The sequence below is a fragment of the Lasioglossum baleicum genome, chromosome 3 (genome assembly GCF_051020765.1).
Source record: "Lasioglossum baleicum chromosome 3, iyLasBale1, whole genome shotgun sequence".
Taxonomy (NCBI): Eukaryota; Metazoa; Arthropoda; class Insecta; order Hymenoptera; family Halictidae; genus Lasioglossum; species Lasioglossum baleicum.
Window position 1 is genome coordinate 2,632,733 of NC_134931.1, and position 18,962 is coordinate 2,651,694.

The window sequence follows — 18,962 nt, forward strand, 5'->3', positions numbered from 1 at the left end:
CCTCACCGTGTCAGCTAAACGAGCCTAGGGGTCACTGGTACTGAAACGTTGCCATAATTTTCCCATTCGCGAGATCGGAATTCCGCCAAGCCGAGCGTAGTTTTCTTAGCGAGCGTGCGTTTCGAGGAAGCGACTTCTCTGAAAAGAAGCGTCGTCGCTGAAAACGCTAGCTGCGTCCCCTAATGAATGGATCGCGACGAGTGATCTATTCCGCGTCTAGGATCCATCGGCCGTGGACCCGGCGCCGCCACGCCCGGACGCGACAGAATTTCAACCGTCTATTTATAAAGCGTGAACGAACGGCTCGGATGCAGCCCGTGGATGCAGGCCGTGAACGGGAAACGCGAGCCTACGTCGTTGATCCGGTTAATTCTGGGATGTTGGATTAACGGGAAAAAAATCTGAGGGGAGGAAAAAGAGAGGATCTCTCGTCGTGTCTCTTCTGCTCTCTCGAGCGCCTATAAATATTCCAACGCGGTTCCCGCGAACTGAAAAATCAACCGCGAATTATCGCCCGGGGAACGCGATATTTTAGCGCGGTGGGTTTTACGGCCGACAACAGCTTTGTTCCCAGCTATCAGGAGACTCGTTGTTTGTACGTCCGCTGACAAACGGGCAAACGCTTCTCCGCCGGAGAGTTGCGATTCTCTCCGAGAGCCCTAATCCGACGAGAATTCCGTTCTCTCTACGGTAGGAATCGCGACAGATTGAATTGTTGCGCGTGTTCGATATTGAACAAATATTTGACGGAGTTCGCAGAGAATTTCGCTGTCGCTTTTTCAGAATCGCACCGCGCGTTGATGTTGCGATATCGCCGATGACGAGGAGATCGATATCGTCGCGTTTTTAGTCGAGCTATTGTGCGTTTGGTAGCGTAAACAAATTTGACAGTGTTTGGGGAGAACCTCCCAATTTTATCGCGGTTGAAATGAAATTGCGGAGCACCTGGTACACTGTAAAAATTTTACAGCGTTGAGAGAGAAGCTTGAATTTAATCACGGAGCGTCTGGTACAGTGCAAAAGTTTGACAGTGTTTGGACGGAACCTCCAATTTTAACACGGTTTAAATGAAATTGCGGAGCGTTTGCTGCACTGTAAGAATTTGATAGTATTGAGAGAGGAGCTCTCGAATTTTTTATTGTGTAGCGCCTGGTACAGTGTGAAAGTTTGACAGTGTTTGGAGAGAACCTCCAATTATCATTGCTTGAATGAAAAATTGCGGAGCGTCTGGTTCACTGTAAAAATTTAACAGTCTTGAGGGAGAAACACCAATTTTTATCGCCGAGCGTCTGGTACAATGCGAATGTTTGACGGTGTTTGGAGAGAACCTCCAATTTCATAATTGTTTAAATGAAAAATTGCGGAGCACCTGGACCACTGTAAAAATTTAACAGTCTTGAGAGACGAAACACGAATTTTATTGTGAAGAGCCTGGTACATTGCGAAAGTTTGACAGCGTTTGCAGAGAATTCGGAAATAATGATCTCTGCAAAGTATGTTTGCGGAGATCGATTCGATCTGGGAAAGTATATTTGAATACTGTTTTTTCTTTGTTGTTGAACGTTTGTTAATCCTCGTCCGTTCTGTTTGCAGATATTCGGGGCACGGCAACACGAACCGTATCTATCATGTCGGTTCCTATTTAAGGTAAGCGGCAACGCTCTTCGATTTTATCGCAGTTGTGCAAACACAACGAGGCTTTATTCGCGCGGAGCGGCTACGATTGTGGTGTACGGTCACGGTCCGGTTCAATTTTATTCAATGCTCTCGAGGCGGATTCCGCGTTCGCTTCAATAGCGCTCCCACCGTTCCTATCTTTAGTCGTTTTAACGCGTTCTCGCTACCGCTCGTACTTTAACGACGCGGTTCTTTGTTGAAAAATTTAAGCGTTCGTCGCCCGAGTACCACGATCGAAACCGTATGTTAAACGCAATGGTGAGTAATAAGTTCGTTCGCATTCCTTTAGGGAACATATTTCATTTAGTAATAATGTCAAACTTCCTGCTGGTTCACTTTTGTTATCTGTATTACGAAATGAACGAACTTATATCTCCTGATCCACATTTTCAACGTTCTCCGAAAAGATTTTAATACTCGGGAGCTGGGAAGCTTCGTGTAACTCTTATCTGAGACAGCACCGATAATGTTCGTCGTGTGATTGCACAGTTATTAATTGAATTAGCTGTTGCTCTTAACCTACTACCTGGAAAATGAGCTAACTTGTTGATTGTTTTCTCAACAATTGCTTCTTGTAATCTCTGATTGCTCCTCCATTCGCATTCTTTATTGCTGAATTCGGTTTAAAAATTATAATAGACTCTGTCATGTAACTGTTCCTTTTAATATCGATCGTATAATTGTTAACAAACGATGTACTAATGCTCTCGGCGCACTGGTACGATCTGATTTTACATCAGAAGCAATTTTGCAAATAGATTAAATTTTCGACGTTTCGATCTATGCGTAGATCTTTCATGTATCACTTAAAGTCTTAAAAGATGTATCGCATTAAACTTCGAAAGAACTGTAAAGAGGAAAAAATGGTCAATTTTTATTCTCATAAAGGAACACAACGATCGGAAGGGGAACATACTGGACTGTTTTTCGGTCTCTGTTTAACAGAAGGAAAATGTTGAAAATATGGAGATAGGTAAAAAAAAAGGCAGGTCAAGGGTTAAAGCGAAAAGCGTAATATAACGGATAAGGCCTCGGTATCGAGCCATCATTGTTAGATACGCGACCAATGAGAGAATCGATGGCTCGATGCCTCGCTATAATCGGTTGCGCGCGGCTCTAATTGTTCGACGGAACCGGAAGTGAGAGCAATCGCGCGGCTGATCGACGGAAAATCAGGCCAGGCGTCCACCGTTTCCCTCGATCCAACAATGTTTCAGCTCTTCCATTGTCACCGATCCCAATCACTCGCGAAATTCTCTTGTGGACTATCGAAGCGATCCACGAAACAATAGTCTTGGTCTTTTAAGAATTCCGAGGGATGCTCGGGAGACTGTAAACTTTATGGATGGCGCTTTCTATCTTTAATCGACCGTGAGATTCGTCGACGTTTTCGTGCATTTGCAAGAAATAAAACTAAAAATGTGACTCGAAGATGATGGACTGCAGATTTGATGCATCGGGCGCGTAAAGTATGAAACGTTAGGAATGCAAGAGCAGTATCGTTTTGTAGACAATTTCCTGAAATTCTTGAGACAAGAACTGCAGTCTTGTCAATTTTCAAGAATTTCTTTCGATTTTTAGAAAATGCTGTTCACGAACGGGTAACGTCGGACCACGTATGAAAAATAAAACAGAGCCTAAAGAAATAGGATCGGTTGAACGAGCACTCGGAGGAAAGTATGCCTGTTGGATGTTGAAAAATTCACCGGAGAGGAGAAGCACGTTGCAAAACGGTTGAGAGGAGCATACCTATTGGTAACGGTGAATCGTCGAACGGCGAATAGCAGCGTTTCACTTTTCGGGTTTGACGAAACAATTAAAGGCCCGACACGTCGCGAATCATGCTCGCGCTTTCTCCGGTAACGCGGGGGAGGACGTACCGTTCGAAACGGCGTTAATTGCGCTGCTCGGTGTCTCTCGGTCGTCCGTGGAAGAGTATTCGAGACATTGCCCGTGACGTTTTAATGGACGCTTCGACAAGACCTATCCTCGGCGCATAAGCCGCCGTGAAAGTTCCGCCGGGATTAATAAAAAATTAATCGGCAAACATTCATCGAAGCGACGACATCCTACCAGCGGCGGATTCTCGAAAGCTCCGGAAGCTTTTACAGTGTGCTTCTGCCTCGAAAAACTTGCGAGATTATTTATCTCGCCGAGACGTCCCACCAATTTACTCTGCCAATCTTGCCAGCATACTTTGTCAATTTATTTCGCAATTTCAATTGATTGTATGGTACAGTCAAACCTGTCTTTGCGCGGTCTTTTTTTATGCGACTTTTTTGTGCGATTTTATTTATACGGTATATGAATATCAGATCAGCTCAGATGTATCTACCGCACAAAAACAGGTTTGGCTGTATTCGATTTCTTATGACTAGACTGCGGATCTTTATGCATTTATGACTTACAAAAATTTTCAAAAAATGCTGGAGCTTATTTATTTAAAAATGCATATTTTCGATCTGTAAATGCTAGTACTAGTGAAAATAGAATTTTATTTGGTACCACTTCCTTAAAATTTGTCTACAAAAATTGAAAATCGCATAAACATCCGCAGTCTACTTATGACTAAAATTTTGGTTGTTTCCGTTGATTTGGAAATAAATTGACGTGGTAAATATAGCTGTGGAAGTTCGCTGGAGAGCGATTAACGTTCGATGTTCGATGACACGAGCATTTCCGAGAGACTTCTCGCGAGGAGGTCCTGAATTCAGAAGCGTGGGTTGCGCCTCCATTAGAGCGAGAGACGCTAATGCCGAACGAAGTCATTCCACCGACGGGATAGCTTGTGGCAGCTATGTCAAGGTCGTGGCAATCTCTCCGCTTTATCTAACGAACTTAGCTCGATTAGCGTCGGCGCGTTCGCTGCTCGTTCGTCGGGAACGCTCGCAGAAAAGCGTCGCGCCGGGTACTTTCACCCTATTTTCTGCTCTCGAGCTCGTTACAATGGTGTCATGTCGCACGCTATCTTTAGAACATGCCGTAGTTTTGGCTACGAGCGGAATTATCTCCTAAAGTCTCCGAGTAATCTCTTCATCTTGGGAAAATTAGGCTGTTAATGGTGAAAATGGAATTTGAATGGCCTCTGATGGGAAACCATGAAACATGGTCGATCGAGAGCACGAAGCCATAGTTTTGATCAGGATCATTCAGCTGAATCGTCTCGCGAAGCATCGGTCTCTGAGCGACCTCTTCATCTTGGTAAAATTATATTGGAAATGGTGAAAATGGAATTTGGATGAATTGGAAAAATGGAATTTGAATGAATCATGGCCGAACGAGAGTGCGAAGCCATAGTTTTGATTAGGATCATTCAGCTGAATCGTCTCGCGAAGAGCATCAGTCTCTGAGCAACCTCTTCATCTTGGAAAAATTGTATTGGAAATGGTGAAAATGGAATTTGAATGGCCTCTGATGGGAAACCATGAAACATGGTCGATCGAGAGTACGAAGCCATAGTTCTGATCAGGATCATTCAGCTGAATCGTCTCGCGAAGCATCGGTCTCTGAGCAACCTCTTCATCTTGGTAAAATTATATTGGAAATGGTGAAAATGGAATTTGAACGAATCATGGTCGACCGAGAGTGCGAAGCCATAGTTTTGATCAGGATCATTCAGCTGAATCGTCTCGCGAAAAGCATCAGTCTCTGAGCAACCTCTTCATCTTGGTAAAATTATATTGGAATTATTGAAAATGATGAACACGGGATTTGAAAGGCCACCGTTGGGAAACCACGAGATGTGGGCGATCAGGAATACGAAGCCAGGTTTTATCCCCGATCCTCATGGTGTTAACGAGTTCCTCGAACAACATAGCGCTTCTTCCGTGGAACAAGATACCCGATTGCCGAGAATCGAGGCAGCGTACAGAGCGAGGCGTACTCGTAATTAACGTTTGCGTTCGTTACGTCGAGTTTGACGATGATTCTCGGGAATGCTGCAATTTAGGCAGCTCTAGTCCTCGGTTAGCAGGGTAATTAGGACTGTTGATCGTTCGCGTGAGTGCGCTTCGCTCTCAAACTGATCCATTTTCGGTTCAACAATTTCCCGGTTAGCCTGGATGAATCGCTATTCTTATTCTGTGGAAGAAGCCATTGTGGAAGATTATTCGCTGAATGATGCAAGGAATGTTTTCAGAAAAGTTATAACTGCCAAATCATTAGATTGTGGAGAAGAATTGAAACAAGCACGACTCATCATAGTCGAACACAGCCAAGAACTCTGTCACGGAACGATGCGTGGTATTAGTTTACCGTTGCCCCGCTATCGATTCGAGCGAAACCGAAAAGAAATCGATGTTTTCAACCGGTTCGGCGAGTAGTCCCCTTAAAGCGTGCAACTATCTGGTCCCATCTATCCGCTTGAATCGCCACTGTGTTGGAAGAAGAGCAGGGGCACGAGGCGAGGGGCAAACCAGGGAACAGAGGGATAGGGTTTAAAAAGGTGTCCCGTGGCGGTGTGGTCGTAACGTGAGCCGCGGACGATACCTTAACGAGAACCGGCAGCGTTAATTTCGTGATCCCGGCAGCAACCTTGTCCATCGAACGGCGCAGCAGCAAGCAGCAAGAGCAACACGCGTATCGGAGCAGAGCGGAGCAGAGCAGAGCGGAGCCGTGGTGGTCGTCAGCTGTGCGAAGGTCAGGGTCGTCCGGCAGCCGAGGGTGCAATCGATGCACGACGACTCTCTCTCTCTGTCTCTCTTGTGCACCCCTCGCACGCTCCGGTTACCATGGAGACCATCTCCTGACCCATTGCTACAGAGAGCGGAGCCCGTCGACGCGGAGAGAGGCTGCATCGGGTGTCCGTCTCTCGTGGAGAGCGTGTGCCGCAGACACAGGAACTCGCACACGAACGAAACTACTGCTTCCCCTCCTCTCTGCGACATCGCATCGTGTGCATCCTCTTCCGCGAGAGTGCACGTCCCTCCCTCCGACGAGTACCAGCCTCCCCTCTAACCGAGTTCCGCGAGGATTCTACCCGGTCGGCTCTGCTTACTCGCTCGTTCTATCGCACGTCATCCGATTTTCTTCTCTCCACCTTCTCGTTTGATCTCCGACGCCGCGGTATGCTATATCTACGTTACACACACCGTGCGTCGCCGTGTGTCGAGTGACCTTGCCCTCCGAGGGACGCGCACGGAGGGAAGAGTGCGCGCAGGAGGCCGGAGCAGGACGCAGAGAAGTTTCGTAACGGAACGGCCGAGCGTTACACAACGAAACGCTGCACCGAAACTGACACTGTTCTCCCCCGGCTACCCGAACAACCAGTCCCTCTTCTTCCGCTTGTCTCGAGGAGAAAGTATATTCGGGACGAGGAAGTTCCTTTGTAGATCGTCGAAGTTCAATCCTGCGAAGTGAAACGAATTCCGGAGTCACCTTGTGCGTTGGTGTTTTACGAAGGCAGGCGATGTTGTAGCTTGTACTCGCTGAAGTCTGCACTCCAGATACCGGTGTTTGGGTTGTAAAGGCGAAAACGCGTGGGAGTGAGACGATGTTGTAACCTGTAAACGCTGAAGTCTGGATACATTGTGTCTGCCTTCAAAGGTCGATCGACCATGTTGTTGCTCGTAATTTCTAAAGGTGGAATCCTCGAACATTTTTAGGATGCTGTATCCGCGACTACAACGGCAAACCCTGTGGCTAGTTTACGCTGAGTACAAGAAGATTGATTAGAGTTCCGATTAGTCTGGGTCATAGTTCGCGGAAGAGCCGGCCGAGCGATGCGTTGTGCAAGGTCGGTGTGAACGGAGACTAAGGTCAGCTGGCGCGGATCGATAGCCTCTTGGAATTGTCTGGGCATAGTTGCCTGGCTGCCACGCGTATTTTTTCGGTGTATAGTGCGTGGCGTGGGTGTGATTCGCCCGGAGCGTGTGCTGCCGGTGCTTTCGCAATTGATCGGGTTGAGGGATTTTCCTGTTAACGGGATATTATCGACGGTGACGATGGATGGCTGGAACAGCTGGAAAAGAGCGGAGAATTCATTTCTCGCGGCATGGTATCAGCGTGTCGCACAGTCTTACGTAGCGGCATGGTTCTTCGGGGTGTTTCAGACCAGCAGGATGTCGACGAGCACCGCCACTGGAGGCGGGGGCGGAGGTGGAGGCGTCGGAGGCGCTCTGACGCTGATGGGCTGTGTCAGGGAGGCATCGCCGCCTCCACAGAATCATCATCATCACCACCACCATCATCAGCAATATCGAAACGTCGGCCTCAGCGAGTTCTCCGCGCAGAGCAGCGTCGATCCCCTTCCCAAAGGTGAGTTGCTCATACGAACTTTCAGTTGTCTTGTACAGTTAGAAGCAAAACTGATCACACACGCTTTAAATCAGAATAACTGTTTTATGAATGGACCAAACGACTTCAATTTCTCTGTGAGGCTAGAGGAATTAGTTTAGTAAGTGACGTTTAAAAAATATGTTGAAAAAATGCATTTGATCGGAATTGTGAAAAACAATAGTAAAAATTGATTTTTACGACTTTTTTAAAAGATGTGTTTGGTGAACTTGTATAAACTATATACGCTCCGAAAGTTTCATTGAAATTGGTTAATTGGTTTACGAGTTATAATCGATCAAAAGTGGTAAAAAGGCAGAAAATCTGGAAAAATTGCAATTTTTACCACTTTTGATCGATTATAACTCGTAAACTAATTAACCAATTTCAATGAAATATTCGGAGCGTATACAGGGTGTCCCGAATTTAAATGGCAAAACTTCAGGAGCGTGTAGGGGACCGAACAACTAAGACAAAAAGTCTTTTAGAGATTTGCTCGATTTTGCTTCGTTTTGGAGAAAATCGCAAAAAAAGAAACAAAACAAGTTTTCATTTTTGTACTTATTTATTTACATTTTATTTACGTTTTCATCTATCTAAAATCTTCGTATGGGGAACCTTGAAGCAGAAAGTTTATTCGCTACCAATCAATTCAAGAGAGCAATTAAGGGACCGAATCATAGATGCAGTGCGTGCACCAAATATCACCAGAACAATGTTTAGCTGCAATTTATCAAGTTAGTGCTAGATGTAATGCTTGCAGTGCTGCAAGAGGGCAACATTTTGAAGAATATCTACATTAAATAGATGATAACGTAAATAAAATGTAAATAAATACGTACAAAAAACTTGTTTTGTTTCTTTTTTTGCGATTTTCGTCTTAGTTTTTCGGTCCCCTACACGCTCCTAAAGTTTTGCCATTTAAATTCGGGACACCCTGTATAATTTATACAAGATGACCAAACACATATTTTAAATTTGCGTTATTGGACCAGTTAAAAAAGTCGTAAAAATCAATTTTTACTATTGTTTTTCACAATTCCGACCAAATGGATTTTTTCAACATATTTTTAGACGTCATTTACTAAACTAATTCATCCAGCCTTACACAGAAATTGAAGTCGTTTGGTCCAGTCATAAAAAAGTTATTCTGATTTAAAGTGTGTGTGACCAGTTTTGCTCCTAACTGTATATACACTACTGTGCAAAAGAAAGAAGCACTCAGTATAATTATAAGATAGAATGACAAACAATATCTTTATGTAGAAATTGTATTGTACAATGATTGATTTATTGCATTTAAAGTATTAGATAATCCGCAATAACACATATTCTCAGAACTATTCAATTAAACAGCGGAATCCTTTTTCATAACTTAATGTGTTCTTATTTGATTTTTTACGCTGTTCTATTAAATATGGCCGGGTGCTTCTTTCTTTTGCACAGTACTGTATAATAGAAAGATGAAATTTGGTACACAGGCCCAAACGGATGCACGAATTTGTTTTTATCTCGGAGGTCCTTCAGGATTAATCGCTAAAATTAAATTAGAGTTACTTAAGTTCCTCTGTAACGGTAAAAAATCTCGAAAAACAGATGCCTCAGATAGCTGAAATTTGGTACACAGGTAGCCGTTAGCGCAAAAGGGTGCACGAATATACTTTTATCCTGGAAAACCTACAGGCTTAAGTGCTAAAAATAAATTACTGTCATATACCACCAAACATAAGGCAGCCGTTGATTTTTCAACAGGTATTATGCTTGTTTAACCAAAATGTTCGCGGATAGCTTTTCAGAGATCAAAATATAGGAGCATTCTTGCTCGGCGATCGAAGGATATTTCATGCCAAAGATAGAGTGAACATGTGACTCGCTTTTCTCGACACCCCACGCACGTTCTATGCGGTATTGAAAAAATCTTCCCGTGACATATTGGCATAAATGTCTCCGCAGTTTTGAAACCGTGTCGCCTAGAAGAAAACAAAGCGTGACGCAATACGCCGCCGCGATCTCATTCAACCTCCGTTTCGCAGTATTTTTAGTGCAACGATAGTCAATGAATCGCGACGCTATCGAAGCTGGGCATCTCGTGAAAATAGCAGCGTCAATCGATCGGACGTGAATTAACTTGTTCGAGCGATATTTTCGACCCCCGTTCAGCTTGCGTCTGCACTAGTTGTGAATGCGCTCGCGTACACGTGTGTACACACGAAGAACAATAATAACATGATTCATTCGGAGACGGTGCTCTTGATTGGGAAGATTCGTTCTATTGAATTAAATTGCTACCGAGTGTCCGACGTGAGGGATCAAATATATTATATCAAAAGTTAGCCCACTATAATTGCGATGGTACCACGGATCCCTCTTGATGCACTCAACCGTGTGGTATTTCGGGTTAACCGTCGTTGATCGCGGTACGCGATGGCGATGGGTAGCCGTGTGAAATTTTCTCGACAATTAATTAATTCTAAATTATCCAGGCAGTAATATTTTGAAAGATTTTCGAATATTCGTAGGGCTAGAATTTTCTGAGGATTCTTGGGAATGCAAAAAAGGTCTTGAATTCTTTAAGAATCTTGGAAATGCAAAGGGCTAGAATTCTGAGGATAATTGGGAATGCAAAGAGCTAGAATAGTGAGGATAATTGGAAATTGAAAGGGCTAGAATTGTCCGAGTATCTTGGGAATGCAAAGGTCTAAAATTCTGAGGATCTTGGGAATGCAAAGGGCTAAAATTCTTTGAGAATCTTGGGAATGCAAATAGCTAAAATTCTTTGAGAATCTTGGGAATGCAAAGGGCTAGAATACTGAGGAATAATTGGGAATGCAAAGGTCTAAAATTCTGAGGATCTTGGGAATGCAGAGGTCTAAAATTCTGAGGATCTTGGGTATGCAAAGGGCTAAAATTCTTTGAGAATCTTGGGAATGCAAAGGGCTAGAATTCTGTGAGTATCTTGGGAATGCAAAGGGCTAGAATTCTGAGGATAATTCGGAATGCAAAGACCTAGAATACTGAGGAATAATTGGGAATGCAAAGGGCTAGAATTCCTCGAGTATCTTGGGAATGCAAAGGGCTATAGTTCCTTATAAGAATCTACGAAATGCGTAGACCCAAGGCCTTCGAAAATGCAGAGAGCACTCCAAGATAGTCCGATAGCTTTCCGCAGGAATGCCAGATACCGAAGCCGAGGTCTTTCAAGATTTCAAAGCAAGAGCGTAACGAAAAACTATGACTAATTGAGTAGTGATACAACCTTGAGACGGCTGGAATTGGTTCGAATGGCGTGTCGATCATTATCTAAGATCGCTCGGAAGGTCAGCTCTCCGCGTAACAATCCTCGATATTACAGAGACGAACGCTCAACGGGGCCCACCTTCAAATTACACAGCGAGATAGAGAGACGGCTTATCGAGGCTAGTTTCCCGAGTCGTTTCGTTTACACTGCGGCCTGGTTAATCGCAATTATCTGTAATTGTTAACAACGATAACGCATTATTCGGTGAACCTACGCGATCATCTCAGGTATCGTCGGAACTATTATTATCGTGAGGGATCGACAATAATTCGTGGTAATTTCGTACGAGCGTGTACGATGCTTTATTCTCGCGTGACGGAGAACCGAATTCAGGAAGAGCCGCCTCCGATACATTTTTCCAAATTGATTCGCGGAGAGAGGCGAAATGAACGCCGATGCCTCTTATCGCGGAAAAGTATTACGAAAAATGGCATGCCGTCGGCGAGAGACGGTCTAGACGCGTGTCGGTAAACGACGTCTCGCGGCGAGATCGGTTTCTCAAGGTCTCAGCCGTGGATTACAGCGTCGCGGGCAAACGAGCCGTGCTATGGGAAAACGGATTTACGTAAACGGGGCCCGCGTTCGTCGCGGATCGTCCGCGTATCCTATCGATTCCGTAATTCCCAAAGCATCTCGAACGAAAATCCTTTCCTGGAATCGCGTTACTCGCGACGATGATCGTCGAAATTATTCTTAACTCTACAACTGTTTGTACAAGGAAACATATCAATTCAACCTGACGGTATCGAAGTCTCAAGAAATGTTCTAGCATAAGGAAGAACTTTTATACAATTAGGAATTTGCATAGAGATCCCGTAAGATAGGAGTTAATTTTGCAGAAAACGTAGTTTCGCGTAATTGCCGAGCCGAGAGCGTCGATCGCGTGCAAACCACCGTCCAGATAGAATACAAGGTAAACGTTGTCACGGTACGGTTGAGAATTAAGGTGAAAGTTTCCGCGAGGCGGCTTCGCGATTCTGGTTCCGTTCGACCGTGCAACGAGAACGGCTGCATATACATACATATACATATGTATGTATATATACATGCAATATTGTATGTATTATATGTATAGTGTAATGGACGCGTGGTTCCAGCGAGTTATTAAAGGGTAATCCAACGAAGTGCCCTTTTATTCATTGTCGTCGGAGGAACGTGACTTCGTTGCCGTTTGCTCCCGAGAGGGTCCAACGACCTCTCTTTATTTTCATTAGCCGCCGGTAGATTACGAGGCTCCCGGCTAGATTAGCTTGTAAGTTAATATCTGAATCGGTCCCGGCGATGAGCAATTAACTTGAACCGCCTTTTCGAGACGTCTCTGCGCGGGGCAGTCTCGCGATCAAAATGGCCCACTTCCCTGTCGAGCCTCGGCCGTCTAGACCGCGGAATTTCCGTCGGGATTTACGCTTTCTTCTCTTAATCCACGGAAAATTTTTCATCCGCTCTACCAGTGTCGACGACTCCACGAGATCTGTCGTGAAAAGTCGCAACCGGTTCGAGAACAGAATCAATCCAATAATCTTCTCAAGGATTTCTTTAACTCGCTGACACGGCATTAACTGCATCCTGATGTCTCCAACAAAAGAGAATTATTTGCCAATTTGAACAGTTAATTTCTACGCTAATGTATTCGGTATAGCAGCAAGGAGGTTCGAAGAGTAACTTTTCAATTTTAATGTCACTCAATAAACTACTTTAAAGCGAATGTCCATATTTGGGAAAAGTATCAAAGTACGGTTAATACTGAGTGCCCCAAAAATGTCGTATTTCCTTAAAATGGGTGATTCCTGAGGTCTTTTGAAGAAACTTTTTCCTTTCCGAAAATGTTCTCCAAGGCTTTGTTACGGAGTTATTATATTAACGAAAAACACGGACGAATCACAGCGCGGCTACTACGGACGCATTCCGGCTCGGTCAACGCTAACGTTCCACTCAGCGTTAGCCACGTTCTAATTGGTCTGTGTTTTTCGTTGATAACTCCTTAACAAAGCCTCGTAGAACATTTTCGCAAAGGAAAAAGTTTGGTCAAATGACCTGAGGAATTGCCCCTTCCAAGAATATACGACAGTTTTGGGACAACCCGTGTACCGTACGAGCAAGAGTGAAAGAATCGTTTTGCAGAACGAATGGCAGCCGAATTTCGCCATCGATTTCGATGGTTATCAGATATCGAACGGCGATTGCGTCTCGCGCACTTGACACTCTACCGACGCGGTTGCCACGCATCAGCGACCGACGACATTGCTGAACCATGAAAAATAACGCGACGCGCGGGATCGCCCGTACGAAGGTAACGAAACATCTGTTACCGTGTTCCGTGGAGCGACGTTCACGTTTTATGTAATACTCGAGTTGCCTAATTCCATTCGGCCGGCTCGCCGGATAATCCGAAGGTACACGGATCAGCGTTGTCCCGTTTCAATGGCGCTCGATCGCCTCGCACTCGTCGCCGTAGTCTGCAGGCAACGGAAAACCTGTTTCGATCGAGAAACACTGACTCGGTACACTTCCAGCTCACGCCACTTACAGCACTGTGCTAGTAAACGCTGCGGGAATGTTTGAACAGCTTTTCGGTCGATGGAGGATACTGCGCGAAGCTGGGCATTAGTCTTAATCTTCGAATGCGATGGAGTTGTTCGACAACAACGAATCCATTGTTTAGAAAACCTCTCCACAGCCTTTCGTCGAATACAGTTGAATAAATCTGAGTTTTGCATTCGTCGCTATAAATACAGCGTTGTTTGAATAAATTGAGAGAAATGCAACAAGCTAGTTCTAAATTTTTCTAGAGATCTCACCGTTTTATAAAATCCGCAATCTACGATTTATATTCTCGTAGGCGAACTAAAAGATACATTAATTAGGACTCGATTTCCTTGAGAGTAGAACGACCGCCTGCTGAATTCCATTAATTTCCTAGTTTTCTAGATTGTAAGAAAATTCGAACAAGTTCGGTCGACGAGCTTTTGCCACAGAATTTCGTAAGACCCGCGTGTTTCCGAAACGATTACAATATTTGTCGAACGATTAGCGATCGGCCCGGGCCACGGCCAGCTCGAGGGAACTCTCGATGACGGACAGGGAGAGTCACTCTTTTATCGCGAGTTAAATATCAACAAGTTTCTCTCTTGTTACACGCGACACTCGGATTCCTTGTTGTCCTTTTTTCACGCTTTCACAGCGCGTTTTCATTTGTTGCATCGTGTAATTGGAAATCCTGCGATTCCTCGGAGCGAGTGTGCGAGCTGCGAGCTTATGCGCGAGCGAGCGCACGTTCGAGTGGCCATTCATTCCGCGATTGGCCATGGCCTAGTTTCGCAGTTTCTGTTAATAGCCGTGTGTTCTTGCTCAACGACGCGTGGGCACCACCTTTCCTCACCGAAATTCGACTCGATTCACCATTTGCGATTCAGGTCTCTCGAGGCGCCGCCTTTGTTTTCGCGTAACACCGGAAAAATCCTTTTCTCGCGCACCTTCGCTGTTTTCGTACCTTTCCATCGCCTCGCGATGCAATCGGGTCGTGCCGCTAACTGTAATTAAGTCAACGCGACCGTCTTTTCGCTAACCTTTGATAACTGGACTATGATAAGCTAACCACGCCAATTAGTGACACTAATATGTATAACGAAACGCTTTTTAATTAGCAAGACAAATACTTTGTCTTCTAAGGAAACGGAAGAAGTGAAACGTAAAATCAATACTTGGTATCTAATTTATTAATCCAAGTACTTGATGTATCATCTGCGGTCTTAATTGACTTAGCAAGAACTTTGCCTTTTAAGAAAACAGAATAAGTGAAATGCAAAATTAATATTTGGTATCTAATTTATTAATTCAAGTATTTGATGCATCATCTGACGACGCCCCTAATTTATTTAGTGGAACACTTTTTATTTAGCAAGAAAAATACTTTGCCTCCTAAGGAAACGGAAGAAGTGAAACGTAAAATTAATATTTGGTATCTAATTTATTAATCCAAGTACTTGATGGATCAACTGCGGTCTTAATTTACTTAGCAAGAACTTTGCCTTTTAAGAAAACAGAATAAGTGAAATGTAAAATTAATATTTGGTATCTAATTTATTAATCCAAGTACTTGATGGATCATCGGACGTCGCCCCTAATTTATTTACCGACCTGACAATTTGTTGTTCGTTCGTATCGCTTAACGCGCGAAGCCAGATCCAAGAGATAGAAAAGACCCGAGCGATTGTGATAAATATTCGCGGTTTCGCTGCGGCTGCGAGATTCTAGCAAAGTGCATAGAGAGGGTACGAGATAATGGTGCGACTCATGGTATCTCCCCCGATTATCAGACTCTCTAGATTTCTTCCATATAAGGATCCGATAAGAGTTTATCTCAGGTTTGCGTGTAATCTTATCGGCGTATTATTTCCGCGGTATCGGCTAGCGAGTGCAAAATCGGTCAGTTGCACGTAGCGCACCAATGTCGCGAACGGGAGAGATCCGTCCAGGAAGAGATGAACGTGTTCGACCTCGAGGATTTTTTCGGTAACGTGTGAACTCCGTATTCATATTCAATGCGCAACGGTGAAAGTGCGACGTTGTCTTATTTTTAATCCTTAGCACTCGATTGATGACTATGAGAGGCGCCACTAAAAATTGCTGTGCCATAATTCAAAATATTGTTTACATTATTAAATATGTCGGTATCTAATCAATAGACAGCGAATTTAATGCATTAAGTAGAACATCTTTATTTTGCATAAAGATCCGCTGTCTACTAATCAATTACTAAACATTTCTCAAACAAAGTAATTTATACAGGGTGTTTCCTATTTTTCCGGTAAGATTGTAGCAGCATGATGTACAAGTGTAAATACGAAAAAAATGTTGCATGAAGTTTATTTATAAACGCTTTATTACAATATTATAGGCAGATATTGAATGTAGCCAGAATAGGTGCGGAACAGCACATTTAAAGCTGAATAATACGGAAGGTCGATTGTGTTCACTTTGCCTGTACTTACGAGATGTTTCTTAACGTACGAGGATCGTTAAAAATGTTTAAATCATCATTTCAAAATGACCACCTTCTGCATTGATACAAACTTGACATCGTTTATAAACAAAGTTCATATAACATTTTTTCCGTATTTTCACTTGTAGATCATGCTCCTACAATCTTGCCGGAAAAGTAGGAAACACCATGTATAAGCATTTTTGTTAAGCACGAGTATTTTATATCAAATTAATCGCAAAATTCAGTGCTTTCCAATGATATACAGTTCAAAAGGAATAGTCACTGAGTCGCGAATTTAGTTGCCAACCTAATAGGTATTGTATGATGTACATATTATACCAATTTCATACCCACGAAATTTAAACAACCATAGAGAATGAATAAATAGAGAATTTTCGAGTTGAAATAGCTCCGAGTGCAAAGGGTTAAGTGCAACAAAGGGAAAGTGCGGGCGTATGGTTTCTTAAGATAGCGGTGTATGTGGGTGGTAGAAAGAGAGACAGAATAACACATTCTAAATGTAAAACGTATCCGTCGACCGTTCGACGATCGATCGTTCGATTTTTACTTTCTTTGAAAGGCGTCCAATTAGAGGAAAAAGGTACCGGTGACGTAAACGGCTGATTTAACGGGTCCGTGGAATTTCTTTGCGGTAAAGAAGTAAATTAAAATTAACCCGAGCCGTTGTAGAAGGGTGAAAGGAGAAACAGTCGACAGTGGGGCGGGGGGTTGCGTTCTCGAAGGGAATTACGTGACTGTGGTAAAAAGAATCGAGTGGGGTGCGACGGTGTCGAAAAGGAGGGAGACCCTATTGCCGAAACCGTAGAGTTCGCCGCAGCCTCGAGGATCAGAGACACGTCGCGGAGGTTTCTCGCGCGTTTAATCGTGACTAAGGGCGAGCGGAGTGCGTTGCTGCCCTTATGAATCGCGCCCTCCACTTCCGCGGCTATTCTTCGCCGCCTTTTCGACGACTGAGAGCGTCGCTCGTCGTCGCTCGCCGTCGGCGCTTCGCTGCTTCTGTGCTGCGTCGAGCTTTTCTGCTTTCACCTAGCCGCGGTCTGCTCTGCTTTGCTACGCTCTGTGCTCTGTGTACGATGCTCACGCCCCTTTGTCGTGCACCCCTCTACCCCGATACGCCGCAATTAAAAGGGCATCCGTGCGTTAACGAGTGCTCGATCGGTCTCGAGGGCTCGCGTTATTTGCTTATCCCGCAACCCTCGCGCCGCCCTTCCACCGATAATGACCCCTCGCGTTGTCGCTTTTAACTCTTCGAACACCGTACTTCTTCGAAAACATTTCATTCTGGGCCCCAACCACCCCTCGGGTGGCTATTAGATCGTTCGGAAAGTCGTTTCGCTTTCTCAAGGGAAGATAAAAGCCATTTTTTTACCATTTATTCTAAGTGGTAATTTAAATGGTTTGAATGGTAAAAAATTCTCTCTTGCGATTCTTCAGGCAATTTAAAGATACCATGCTCGTAGAATTTCTGTTTTTTATTAGCAAAACATTGTGTCATACGACTTTTCACGACTTTGTTTGAAATTAAATTTACACCGCATGAAAAATGTCGAGAACAGCGAAAAATTGGTGCACTGCATTTTTACCCTTGCGCCAATTAAAAAGCCAAAGGTGATGGAAATGCGTACTTCGATTTTGTCGCGTTCTGCTGTCTCCTCCCGACGAAGCAAGCAATTATTCCATTATTTATTTATAGCAGTGTCTAGTTTGTAGTTTCCAGACGCTGCACCAATTTCAATTCATTCGTCGCTATCGTCCGCACGTAACCGACAGTCCACACATCGCGGCACCCCTATTACATAAGAATGCACTGCGCGTTATTTCATAATTCTTCAGGGTTAGGTAACCAGATAGCATCGCTTTGCACTCGCTGCGAACCCTGCCGATTGATCCCAATGTTACTCGTAAACCGCTTTTCCATTTATATCTTGCAAGTCCCTCCTACGCTCGTTTTATCAGCTTTTATTGTTTGAGCCTTCAATACGATGCTTAAATAAGAGCAATCGTATGCCTAAAAGTAGCCTAAATTGACGTGGAATGGAACGGTCAAAACAATGGTTAAACACGGGAAACTTTACCCTTTGTACTTCTAACCCCTTGTCGTATTTTAACGAGTCAGACTCGTCATTAAAATTTTAACAAAGTCTAACAATATGAATGTTATGTTTTCCTTTTTACATTAAATAAAATTGGATTCGTTTGTAATCAATATTTAAGTATTATAATGAATGTAGCCACACAAAAAATATAAATTTTCTTTTCTCTTCCATGACATTTTCGGAGATAAAGACTTTTTAATCACTGTAACTGTAAAAAAATGGTGCGGCAAGGGGTTAAATAGAAATTCTATTTTATTGTAGTCACTGGAGAATACGTGAGTGTACAGCAAACATGAATTTTTTTCCTAGAAAATTATGAACGTCGAAGAAATTCTAATAATTGTACGCAAGGAGATAGACTCGTTTCCAGGATTGCAAGGGTGGGGGATGCGCCTTCTCATTTCTCGGTAATGCAAAGATGGACTTTTTCAGTAGTCAAATCGCTAGATAAAAGTTCAATCTAGGCCGCGATCGCCCTTAAAATGCCTATTTTTACGTTTACGAGGTGTAATTCGCATTATTCGGCAGCATGTAGCTGTTGCAGCTTTATGAAAATAGAATAATGCAAATTACGCCTCGTAAACGTAAAGTAGGACTTTTAAGGGCGATTGCT

General features: G+C 43.8%; 1 protein-coding gene across 6 annotated transcripts in view; it reads left to right on the forward strand.

The window, feature by feature from the left end:
- Nucleotides 1-18,962, forward strand: part of LOC143206990 (uncharacterized) — a 138,704-nt gene that overhangs the window by 56,685 nt on the left and 63,057 nt on the right. For 3 of the 6 annotated variants that reach the window (XM_076419939.1, XM_076419940.1, XM_076419943.1), the window contains exon 1: nucleotides 3,259-7,932. In XM_076419939.1, coding sequence (XP_076276054.1) covers nucleotides 7,620-7,932 — 313 coding nt within the window. In that variant the 5' untranslated portion in view covers nucleotides 3,259-7,619. Of the gene's footprint in view, nucleotides 1-1,593; nucleotides 1,648-3,258; nucleotides 7,933-18,962 lie in introns of those variants that run through there. The other 3 variants (XM_076419942.1, XM_076419941.1, XM_076419944.1) reach the window with 2 other exon arrangements.